Genomic DNA, 12,652 nt, shown 5'->3' with positions numbered 1-12,652 from the left:
TTGCTGCTGTTGGGCCCTTGAGCAAGGCCCTTAACCCTCAATTGCTCAAACGGTATACTGTCACACTACTGTAAGTCGCTTTGGATAAAGGCGTCTGCTAAATGCCAAAAATGTAAATGAAACACGTTGGATGACAACCACATAAGATCATCATAAGATCATTATAAATTTGGTAATCGAAAAAGCTAACATTTAAAGAGGGAGGGAGGGTGTCTGGGATAAAACAAATCCTTTTTAATGTGAGATTGTCTGGATAAAGTGGATGGGTAGAAAATGAAAAGACGAAGAAGAGAGCCTTAAAACGTTTAAAGAAAAGGATGTTTCAGCCTTGTCACTGTTCATAGCAACAGCTGTTCTAAAATTAAAGTTTGTCCAGACAAAAAAGAAAGAAAGAAATAAGTATTCATAAAACGAACATGTTTTTAATTTGAGTGGACTGTAATTGTGTATATGTAATGCAATTCTAAGGCTTCATGGCACAAAACCCTATGGGGGCGGTACGGTGGCTAGGTGGGTAGCACTGTCGCCTCACAGCAAGAAGGTCCTGGGTTCCATCTCCAGGTGGGTGGTTTTCCCCATGTCTGTGTGGGTTTCCTCCGGGTGCTCCGGTTTCCTCCCACAGTCCAAAGACATGCAAGTGAGGTGAATTGGAGACACTAAATTGTCTATGACTGTGTTCGATATAACCTTGTGAACTAATGAACCTTGTGTAATGAGTAACTACCGTTCCTGTCATGAATGTAACCAAAGTGTAAAACATGACGTTAGAATCCTAAAACAAACAAAACCCTATGGTATAGTGTGTTTTTAAATACACAGTAGGGTATCATGCATTGGAAAAAAGGCATAAAGGATAGCCAGTGGTAGTTTGAAGATGCACTACTCACCTCTACAGTCATTGGAATATTCTGCTTGCGAACATTGTGGTTGTGCTGATCCGTATTTAGCATAATGACAGCATAAGCCAAGGCAAAGCCAGCATCATTTGTCAAGAAGGGATTTCCATTCACTTTCTGAAAATGGAGAGCAAAAGAATAAGCAGGGCACAATAAAACCATTCAACATCTACAGTAGCTGAAAACGTGTGTAGATTATTTATTCAGATAAAAATGACTGAGATGTGCTTGATCTGTAAACCAGACTGTAAATCCAATCCTGGCAAAATAAGTTGATGATGGAGGGGACATCAAGACCTTGTTGTATCTATTCTGTATGATGTGAGCGCACATGCTTTTCTTAGACTGTCGCTAAGAAAAGACATTACTATGAATACTTTCCATGTCACACACAGAGAGTCGCCTTCCATATTTAAGTGGTGCATTCTTATTGTTATTTCCACCAGTATAACCTAGTCTCCGACTACAGATGCTTATGTCACATTTGCCACTGCAATATTTTCCCTTACCCTGATTACCTGGATGACTAATGGGATTGTCCTTCTTCCCTGTAGGGTTGCTGTTCCACAGTTACTAATTAGCTGATGATAGGGCCAGTTGGTGGTCAGGATTGCCTTAGCGTGTGGTAATGGAAGAAGTGCGTTTGGTGTGTGTGTGTGTGTGTGTGTGTGTGTGTGTGTGTGTGTGTGTGTGTGTGTGTATCCTAGTAATTGTGTGCAAGAGATGCTGCGCTCTAAAATCTATTTACAGTAGGCATGTGTGTAGTCTGTGTGTGTATTTGCTTCGGCATAACTATGTCCCTGCCAAGGTGAATGTGTGCATGGCAGCTGACTCACATGCCAGTTGTCTGTGAAGGTCTCCAAGAGCCGCTGAATGACTGGGGCTTCACCAGGAAGGCGGAAAGCCTCCAGATACAATCGCAGAGCCTCGTCTATCCGCAGCCCCTGGAACATGAACGTGCTGTAAAGACAAATTACATTAATAATTGCATTTTAATTCCATGAGAAACTATTTATTTGCACAACCCAACCTCAAACATTTTTATAATCACACATTTGTGAAATATGAAATGGGATTTTTTAGCATTTTCATTCATTGATTTATTCTGGTCAGGGTCGTGTTAGGTTTGGTTCCACCAGAAAACTGTGGGTGCAAGGCAGGAATACCCTGGACAAAAGACCAATCCATCACAGGGCCTAGAATGATAATCCTGGTCTCAAACTGCCCATCTGGTCTGATGCACTTTCAGTTCAGCTCAGTGTAAATGGTAAAACTATCTTAATAATCTGATCATTACTAAATTTTAGCTGTTAGACTTATATATATATGTATTTATTTCATATTATTACTAGGGATGCATCAATACCATTTTTTCCCAACAAGTACATGTATTTTTGTACTTGCCGATACCGATACCAATACCTATTGGATCAGATATCTGACATGCTAGAAAACTCGATCGGCGAGCCGGTCGGATCGAGTTGTTGGATAGTTCACACTTAGCGATCGAGAGCCGAGTTTTGATCGCCGAGCGAACGCCGAGTTGCTCCCGAGCCGGCAAATCTAGCACCGACCAGTCGCACTAGGCACACGGTATCAGATGTTTAGTATCGAAGCCTCGTTTGCGAGTAAGAGTACAAGTTAATGAGCGCGGTATCGGGCAAATACCCGATACCAGTATCGGTACTCATGCATCTCTAATTTTTACAATCCAGTGTTCTCCTTAATTCAGATATTGTGTGTTTAGTGTGTTTATTCAATTCACATATTTTTCATATATTTGACATTTAGTGTTTATTTAATGTTTATTGCTGCACCATAAGTCTGAGAGTAACATAATTTCAATCCTCTGTATGTCCTGTACATATTGCAGTATTGACAATAAAGCAGACTTTGACTTCAATGTAGGCTAAGAAAATACAACTTCTTGTTATCTGCACTACAAGACTGATACATATCAGATCTTAATGGTTCATGAAAACACACAAAACACTTACTTAACGAAACTGTCGAGCAACTCCATATAGTTTCTGTCGCTTACGAATTCTCCAATCATCTTCTTGTCCAGCCGAGGGTTTTCTCGAAGCCATTGGGCCACCTCTTTGGTGTCCATTGGGCTGCTTAGTAATCCTTTTTCCTGCAGAAACTGGATGCCTTTCTTAGGCTTCTGATTAAATTGCTCTGTGCCTGTGACAAGAAGCTAAAAAAAAGAACAATATAATCACATCAGAGTGGCAAATAATCATTTAACATTACACTTTCTGAGAATACTGTGGGTACTATCAGAACTTATTATACTCTATAACAGAGCCATTGCAACTATCAAACGTTTTAATTCTAAAATATACGTACTACTGAATAGTCTCTTTTAAAAAGAATATTCTGGAAACAACTTTTTAACTTTATAATTTAATAAACGGAAATTAAAAGTGGAATACAAATCATTTTAAAGGCTGTTCTGTGGTCTGTAACATCTATAAATATTAAAATGAACATGTGCTGCTTTGTGCTGGTGTTTTAGGAATACTAAAAACTAATTGAAAAATGTATAAATTTTCATTGCAGCCCTAGATATTAGTAAAGTCACTGTTTCCATTATTTCTTTATTCATTCATGCAATTTGTAAATGTAGGAACCCCTTAAACCTTAGTAATGTTATTGTTAATATTAGTACTGTTATTAGTTAATATTATTTTCATCATTTCTTTATTCATCCATGCAATTTGTAAATGTAGAGAGTCCTTAAACGTTTAATACATTTTTATTACTAAACAAGTCTTTTGTTAGTTTAACACCAGCATAAAGATAATGTGCATCATATTTCTGATATACACTGATTAGTCATAACATTAAAACCACCTCCTTGTTTCTACACTCACTGTCCATTTTATCAGCTCCACTTACCATATAAGGGCACTTTGTACTTCTACAATTACTGACTGTAGTCCATCTATTTCTCTACATACATTTTTAGCCTGCTTTCACCCTGTTCTTCAATGGTCAGGACCCCCACAGGACCACTACAGAGCAGGTATTATTTAGGTGGTGGATCATTCTCAGAACTGCAGTGACACTGACATGGTGGTGGTGTGTTAGTGTGTGTCGTGCTGGTATGAGTGGATAAGACACAGCAATGCTGGTGGAGTTTTTAAATACTGTGTCCACTCACTGTCCACTCTATTAGACACTCCTACCTAGTTGGTCCACCTTGTAGATGTAAAGTCAGAGACGATCGCTCATCTATTGCTGCTGTTTGAGTTGGTCATCTTATAGACCTTCATCAGTGGTCACAGGACGCTGCCCACGGGGCGCTGCTGGCTGGATATATTTTTGGTTGGTGGACTATTCTCAGTCCAGCAGTGACAGTGAGGTGTTTAAAAACTCCAGCAGCGTTACCTACTCTGTAGTGGTCCTGGGAGAGTCCTGGTCATTGAGGAACAGCTTGAAAGGGGGCTAACAAAGCATGCAGAGAAACAGATGGACTACAGTCAGTAATTGTAGAACTACAAAGTGCTTCTATATGGTAGGTGGAGCTGATAAAATGAACAGTGAGTGTAGAAACAAGGAGGTGGTCATAATGTTATGGCTGATCGGTGTATTTCCAGTGCATCACCCAGCCCTGCTTTAAATAATCAGCAGACAATGTTTAAATATTTGTGCAGCAAATACATAATGAAGCTATTTGTCATGCCAAGTCACAATTTTACTCAGTGAATAGGATTAACAAGGCGTTACCTTTTTCTTGTTCTTAATGGCCAGCAGTTCCTGAGTGTCTGGAAGACAGCTAGTAAAACGCTGGGGCTTTTTAGGACTTTTCTTTTCAGCTGAAATATTTGGAAAGTAAAACTGAAATTATTTTAATGTTGAATAAATGACACAATGACAGACATCACCATTCCATGCGTGCATTATTTCAGCGGTACATAATAAGCACTTTACCAGAATCAGTTTCCTCTTGGTCTTGTCTACCCAGTTTCATTTTTTCTGACATGAGATATCCACTGGTTGGAGGGCATACTGATGGCATCCCAGACTCCACTGCTGTCTGTTTATTTGAACCAGGTACAGTCTTTCCAGCTTCTAAAAGTAATAAAGATGTTGCCACGGTGAACATGTATAGTTTTTAATAAACACAATCCACCAAAAGCCAAACCCCTGTTTGTATTCAAACCTGTCAAACCTGCATCTGTAGTGGTGTGGACTGAGAGCTCTCCTTCAGCTGTTAATGTTTCTGATTGCTCTTGCTCTCCACTGTTCATCACTTTGGCCTGACAGTGAGCCTCTGTACTGTCAATAACAGTCAACAGGGCTTCAAGTGAGAGAAGATGGGTTGTGTAGAGCTGGCCGGAAACTGGAAAGGCATTCTGAAGCAAGAGTTTAAATTCAGTTTAAAGCAATATAGGAAATATGATGCTTAATCATCTGGAAATGAATGGTGTGATGCATCACCTTGGAGAGCAGCTTGGTAAGCTCCTCAAAAAGATTGGAACAGTAAAAGTCACAGTCGTAGTTGATGTAGAGCTCAGTGACAAAGCTAGGGATTCTCCAGAGCTGCACAAGTGCCTCAAGAGCCATTTCCTTCATCTCATAAGGCAACTTAGGGTTCTCTGAGGTAATAATATCCATTAACTTCTTTAAATACATCTGCAAGACAAGAAGAACAAATTAGCTTACAGTTAAACAAAATTTTCAAACAGATATTAGAACGTCTTGCCCAAATGCAATTCTGCTAAGAAATGCACTGGTTAGGTGTTTATTATTAACAATGCCAATTCTGAGAAGCATGACATGGCATCTTATAGATTCGAGACCTAGAAGAAAAAAAGGGTTTGTTTTTTCAGGGACTGGCTGAAAATGCTTCCAGCAAAGGGAAATCTTAATGCTTCAGTATACCAATACATTTTGGACAACCGTATGCTTACAACTTTTCACTGTGTCCCAGTGTCCCAAAAAACTTCCTAAAATGTAATGTGGAAAAACTTGAATGGCCCCCACAGACTCCTGAGCCCTCTCATCCCAACATTAGTGTCTGACCTCATGATAATGCAATTCAGAAATGTCCACAGACACACATTAAAATCTTGTAGAGAGTCTTTCAAGTGGAATTGAAAGATGTTATAGCTGCAAATAGTGGTCCATCTCCATATTATTGTCTATGGATTTAGAATGGTGTAATGTGTAGGTGTCCCAATACTTGGCCTGGCCTGGGCTCACAAATACAAAAGGGGCATGGTGATATGTGAACCCAGCCATCGGGGTGGCACATATCAGGGCACCCTTAGTGCCGGTTCCAAACCCAAAGAAATAGGAGAGTTATACAGTGTATCACAAAAGTGAGTACACCCCTCACATTTCTGCAAATATTTTATTATATCTTTTCATGGGACAACACTATAGAAATAAAACTTGGATATAACTTAGAGTAGTCAGTGTACAGCTTGTATAGCAGTGTAGATTTACTGTCTTCTGAAAATAACTCAACACACAGCCATTAATGTCTAAATAGCTGGCAACATAAGTGAGTACACCCCACAGTGAACATGTCCAAATTGTGCCCAAAGTGTCAATATTTTGTGTGACCACCATTATTATCCAGCACTGCCTTAACCCTCCTGGGCATGGAATTCACCAGAGCTGCACAGGTTGCTACTGGAATCCTCTTCCACTCCTCCATGATGACATCACGGAGCTGGTGGATGTTAGACACCTTGAACTCCTCCACCTTCCACTTGAGGATGCGCCACAGGTGCTCAATTGGGTTTAGTCCATCACCTTTACCTTCAGCTTCCTCAGCAAGGCAGTTGTCATCTTGGAGGTTGTGTTTGGGGTCGTTATCCTGTTGGAAAACTGCCATGAGGCCCAGTTTTCGAAGGGAGGGGATCATGCTCTGTTTCAGAATGTCACAGTACATGTTGGAATTCATGTTTCCCTCAATGAACTGCAGCTCCCCAGTGCCAGCAACACTCATGCAGCCCAAGACCATGATGCTACCACCACCATGCTTGACTGTAGGCAAGATACAGTTGTCTTGGTACTTCTCACCAGGGCGCCGCCACACATGCTGGACTACATCTGAGCCAAACAAGTTTATGTTGGTCTCGTCAGACCACAGGGCATTCCAGTAATCCATGTTCTTGGACTGCCTGTCTTCAGCAAACTGTTTGCGGGCTTTCTTGTGCGTCAGCTTCCTTCTGGGATGACGACCATGCAGACCGAGTTGATGCAGTGTGCGGCGTATGGTCTGAGCACCGACAGGCTGACCTCCCACATCTTCAACCTCTGCAGCAATGCTGGCAGCACTCATGTGTCTATTTTTTAAAGCCAACCTCTGGATATGACGCCGAACACGTGGACTCAACTTCTTTGGTCGACCCTGGCGAAGCCTGTTCCGAGTGGAACCTGTCCTGGAAAACCGCTGTATGACCTTGGCCACCATGCTGTAGCTCAGTTTCAGGGTGTTAGCAATCTTCTTATAGCCCAGGCCATCTTTGTGGAGAGCAACAATTCTATTTCTCACATCCTCAGAGAGTTCTTTGCCATGAGGTGCCATGTTGAATATCCAGTGGCCAGTATGAGAGAATTGTATCCAAAACACCTAATTTAACAGCCCTGCTCCCCATTTACACCTGGGACCTTGACACATGACACCAGGGAGGGACAACGACACATTTGGGCACAATTTGGACATGTTCACTGTGGGGTGTACTCACTTATGTTGCCAGCTATTTAGACATTAATGGCTGTGTGTTGAGTTATTTTCAGAAGACAGTAAATCTACACTGCTATACAAGTTGTACACTGACTACTCTAAGTTATATCCAAGTTGTATTTCTATAGTGTTGTCCCATGAAAAGATATAATGAAATATTTGCAGAAATGTGAGGGGTGTACTCACTTTTGTGATACACTGTAAATGCTTATTTTCTTAGAAAAGTTGAATATGTACGATTGAAACTGCAGTGTACAGTTGAAGTCATAAGTTTACATACACCCATAGCACAGTGGGTAGCACTGTCACCTTTACAGCAAGAAAGTCCTGGGTTCGATCCCCAGGTGGGGCGGTCCGGGTCCTTTTTGTGTGGAGTTTGCATGTTCTCCCCATGTCTGCGTGGGTTTACTCCGGGTGCTCCGGTTTCCTCCCACAGTCTAAAGATATGCAAGTGAGGTCAATTGGAGACACTAAATTGTCCATGACTGTGTTCAGTATAACCTTGTGAACTGATGAACCTTGTGTAATGAGTGGCTACCATTCCTGTCATGAATGTAACCAAAGTGTAAAACATGACGTTAAAACAAACATACACCCATATTTATTCCCTTCACAGATTTCATGTCAACAAAATATAGTTATAGCAACATTTACCAAATGTTTACAAACATCATTTGTGGAAATCATGCATTTACATACCTCAAGCTGAAACTTGAGATGTCCACGCATGCTTTCAAATAGCAGAAAGCAGACTCGTATGGAAGCAGCATACAAATTAATTCGGTCTTCATTTAATAACTGCAAAAGAGCAACATTTTATATTAACAGTTGAAAAAATAATCAGAAATAATGAAACAAAAAGCCATATGAAAAAAGTCCAACCTGAATGAGATGTCTACAGAGCTCGTCTTTGACGAGGACCAGCAGTGACTGGTAGGGAGCAATGTGTGTGGCCTCGAGAGCAACATTAAGCAGCTGCAGACCCATGTGCTTCATCACATCTGTGTTGTGGCGGTCGTGAGGGTTGGTGAGAGAAATCAAAAAGCGAAAGAGCTCTCTAAGACATGGGAGTCCATAAGGGATCAGAGCTGCACCTGATGAAAACAAATTCTTTGAGCACGTTCTCAGAAATCTCATTACCAAACAGTTGAATTGTATTGAAGAAAAAGCAAATAAAAAACAAGAGACAGTATACCATCTTTCTGAGTGGACTGTGTAAAGCGCACTCCTCTAGGATTCACATAGTCCATGTCATGCACGGATGTGGAGTCGGATGGATCCACCAGCAGGTCTCTATCCTCAAGCACCTCAGGAATTGACTCGACCGAGGCCGACTGTGTACGTTCCACCTGTCGTCTTCCTTCACCCTGGTAATAAGACATTACTAGCAATTAATACAAAATACAATTAATGGAGGTGGCAAAGTAGGCATATGCTAATAATCCAGTAAATAACATCATTAGATTTTATATTTTTCAGGCAAAGCAGTATTCCAGTGTTACAAATGTTTGGTACCAAAGGCCAATCTGGGGGTGCTTAGGTGGTCTAACAAGCTAGCACACCACTGCTGAGTAAATCTCAACAGAGCCAACAACCTGGCAGGGCATGAACACAAACACAATCGGCCATGTTTGAAAGAGGGAAAGTCGGACAGTTTATTAATTTTTATTTTATTAGGATTATAGCGTCATGTTTTACACAATTTGGTTACATTCATGACAGGACATGTAGTTACTGGTTACACAAGATTCATCAGTTCAATCTTTTAATGTCACAGTCAATTTTGTATCTCCAACTGACCTGACCATGTCTTTGGACTGTGGGAGAAAACCCGGAGCTTCCGGAGGAAACCCACACAGACACGTGGAGAACATGCAAACTCCACAAAGAAAGGACCAAGGGCGCTCCACCTGGGAATCGAACCCAGAACTGAAAGTTGATGATAATCCACACAGAGCTTAGCATGTCTCTCCATACGCAATTTGGCTCTGTGTAAGAATCCAACACTGGCAGGTGATAAGAAGTGGCCACAGATCGGACATGTGTCAGAGGGGGCGTGTGGTATTCAGGCTCTCCTTGATCAGATTGGGGATTGTGTAAGCAGTAATAAATTCTCAATCAGAAAAAAGACAATCCGATATAAAAGGCCTAGTTGTGTTAAGTGTTAAAGAGATGTTTGTACTTCTGTTTCCAGAACTTGCCACTGGTGTGTGGTCCCACTATTAGACATAAATGAAAAACTTCCAAGATTCTGAGCACTGAACTCTCACACATTCCTCAGCAAATATTTATCTTTTTTCGTCAAAGTTTCTCTACAGTAAAATGTTACTCAACAATAAGTAATTTCTAACGTCATAGTGAATGAACGAAAAATGTGACAACAGCAAATACTTAGTATAGTTCCTCTTAAAATAACCAAAACCAAATGACAGTTTCCTTCATGCATTTATTATTGAATTCTCAGCAACCACTTCATCTTAAGTAGTGTTGCTGCATGTCCAGAACCTACCTAGAAACACTAGAAGTAGAGCAAGAATAATTCCTCGACATTGTGCCAATCAATGACAAGGCAACACACACTCATACATTCACTCGCTCCCTCCAACATATCAGTGATTTGGAGCAGTCAATGTCTGTAGGCATATTTTGGTGCCTAGAAGAAAATCTGCACAACCACATATCAGACAACACTTAAGTCCCCCAGAAACCTTTTTCTATACCTGTGAGTCTACCAGGTTGGGCTCAGTTGAGGGCACTGCACCGGGTGTGGTGGCTGTTGAACAGCTGTCCAGGTCTGTGAGGTCTTCTTTGGAGGTGGCTTTAGAACAATTGGAGAGTCCACTGTCAGCACTAGGGCTGGAGATGGAGGAGGCTGTACTGTCAGACATGGGCAAAGCTGCAAAGCCTTCACCCTGTTCGTCAATGAAGGGCACACCGCCTGTAAGTACACACACAGTGATTTTCCATTTACTTCTATTAAATCTAATTTATTGTTTAGCAAAAGTAATACAATGCTACAGGGAAATGTATATTATTGTATACAGCTCCAATTAAAATTATTCATCCCCATTCATTAGGTTTATCAGAAAATAAAATGCCACTCTCTCCAATATACATTGATCAGTCATAACATTAAAACCACCTCCTTGTTTCAACACTCACTGTCCATTTTATCAGCTCCACTTACCATATAGGGGCACTTTGTAGTTCTACAATTACTGACTGTAGTTCACCTGTTTCTCTGTATACTTTCTTAGCCTCTTTTCATGCTGTTCTTCAATGGTCAGGACTCTCCCAGGACCACCACAGAGCAGGTATTATTCGGATGGTGGGTCATTCTCAGCACTGCAGTGACACTGACATGGTGGTGGTGTGTTAGTGTGTGTTGTGCTGGTATGAGTGGATAAAACACAGCAGCGCTGCTGGAGTTTTTAAACACCTCACTGTCACAGCTGGACTGAGAATAGTCCACCAACCAAAAATATATCCAGCCAGCAGCGCCCTGTGGGCAGTGTCCTATGACCATTGATGAAGGTCTAGAAGATGACCAACTCAAACAGCAGCAATAGATGAGCGATCATCTCTGACTTCACATCTACAAGGTGGACCAACTAGGTAGGAGTGTCTAATAGAGTGGACAGTGAGTGGACACGGTATTTAAAAACTCCATTAGCATTGCTGTGTCTGATCCACTCATACCAGCACAACACACACTAACACACCACCATGTCATTGTCACTGCAGTGCTGAGAATGATCCACCACCTAAATAATACCTACTCTGTGGTGGTCCTGACCATTATAGAACCGAGTGAAAGCAGGCTAAAAAGGTATGTACAGAAATAGATGGACTACAGTCAGTAATTGTAGAAGTACAATTAGAGTAGAGCTGATAAAAAGGACAGCAAGTGTAGAAACGAGGAGGTGGTTTTAATGTTATGACTGATCAGTGTGTGTGTGTGCATATATACAGGGGTTGGACAATGAAACTAAAACACCTGGTTTTAGACCACAATAATTTATTAGTATGGTGTAGGGCCTCCTTTTGCGGCCAATACAGCGTCAATTCGTCTTGGAAATGACATATACAAGTCCTGCACAGTGGTCAGAGGGATTTTAAGCCATTCTTCTTGCAGGATAGTGGCCAGGTCACTACGTGATGCTGGTGGAGGAAAACGTTTCCTGACTCGCTTCTCCAAAACACCCCAAAGTGGCTCAATAATATTTAGATCTGGTGACTGTGCAGGCCATGGGAGATGTTCAACTTCACTTTCATGTTCATCAAACCAATCTTTCACCAGTCTTGCTGTGTGTATTGGTGCATTGTCATCCTGATACACGGCACCGCCATTGGATGCACATGGTCCTCCAGAATGGTTCGGTAGTCCTTGGCAGTGACGCGCCCATCTAGCACAAGTATTGGGCCAAGGGAATGCCATGATATGGCAGCCCAAACCATCACTGATCCACCCCCATGCTTCACTCTGGGCATGCAACAGTCTGGGTGGTACGCTTCTTTGGGGCTTCTCCACACCGTAACTCTCCCGGATGTGGGGAAAACAGTAAAGGTGGACTCATCAGAGAACAATACATGTTTCACATTGTCCACAGCCCAAGATTTGCGCTCCTTGCACCATTGAAACCGACGTTTGGCATTGGCACGAGTGACCAAAGGTTTGGCTATAGCAGCCCGGCCGTGTATATTGACCCTGTGGATGTGGTTTGTCCTTCTTGGTGGTATGCTGACATTACCCTGGATACCGTGGCTCTTGATACATCACAAAGACTTGCTGTCTTGGTCACAGATGCACCAGCAAGACGTGCACCAACAATTTGTCCTCTTTTGAACTCTGGTATGTCACCCATAATGTTGTGTGCATTGCAATATTTTGAGCAAAACTGTGCTCTTACCCTGCTGATTGAACCTTCACACTCTGCTCTTACTGGTGCAATGTGCAATTAATGAAGATTGGCCACCAGACTGGTCCAATTTAGCCATGAAACCTCCCACACTAAAATGACAGGTGTTTCAGTTTCATTGTCCAACC

At 41.7% G+C, this 12,652-nt stretch overlaps 1 protein-coding gene across 6 annotated transcripts in view; it reads right to left on the bottom strand.

Annotated features, from left to right (window-relative positions):
• The window catches only part of gbf1 (golgi brefeldin A resistant guanine nucleotide exchange factor 1), a 103,007-nt gene that overhangs the window by 26,071 nt on the left and 64,284 nt on the right, over positions 1 to 12,652 (bottom strand). For 5 of the 6 annotated variants that reach the window (XM_062996134.1, XM_062996137.1, XM_062996138.1 and 2 more), the window contains 11 exons: positions 10,326 to 10,543; positions 8,801 to 8,972; positions 8,488 to 8,699; positions 8,305 to 8,403; positions 5,346 to 5,540; positions 5,068 to 5,260; positions 4,836 to 4,976; positions 4,632 to 4,720; positions 2,894 to 3,096; positions 1,733 to 1,856; positions 888 to 1,013 (listed from right to left, as the gene is read on the bottom strand). In XM_062996134.1, the coding sequence (XP_062852204.1) occupies positions 888 to 1,013; positions 1,733 to 1,856; positions 2,894 to 3,096; positions 4,632 to 4,720; positions 4,836 to 4,976; positions 5,068 to 5,260; positions 5,346 to 5,540; positions 8,305 to 8,403; positions 8,488 to 8,699; positions 8,801 to 8,972; positions 10,326 to 10,543 (1,772 nt within the window). The remainder of the gene's footprint in view (positions 1 to 887; positions 1,014 to 1,732; positions 1,857 to 2,893; positions 3,097 to 4,631; positions 4,721 to 4,835; positions 4,977 to 5,067; positions 5,261 to 5,345; positions 5,541 to 8,304; positions 8,404 to 8,487; positions 8,700 to 8,800; positions 8,973 to 10,325; positions 10,544 to 12,652) is intronic. The other variant, XM_062996136.1, reaches the window with a different exon arrangement.

The sequence above is a fragment of the Trichomycterus rosablanca genome, chromosome 5 (assembly GCF_030014385.1).
Source record: "Trichomycterus rosablanca isolate fTriRos1 chromosome 5, fTriRos1.hap1, whole genome shotgun sequence".
Classification (NCBI taxonomy): domain Eukaryota; kingdom Metazoa; phylum Chordata; class Actinopteri; order Siluriformes; family Trichomycteridae; genus Trichomycterus; species Trichomycterus rosablanca.
Note: the sequence above shows the minus strand (reverse complement) of the source record. Positions and strands in the feature narration are given on the sequence as shown.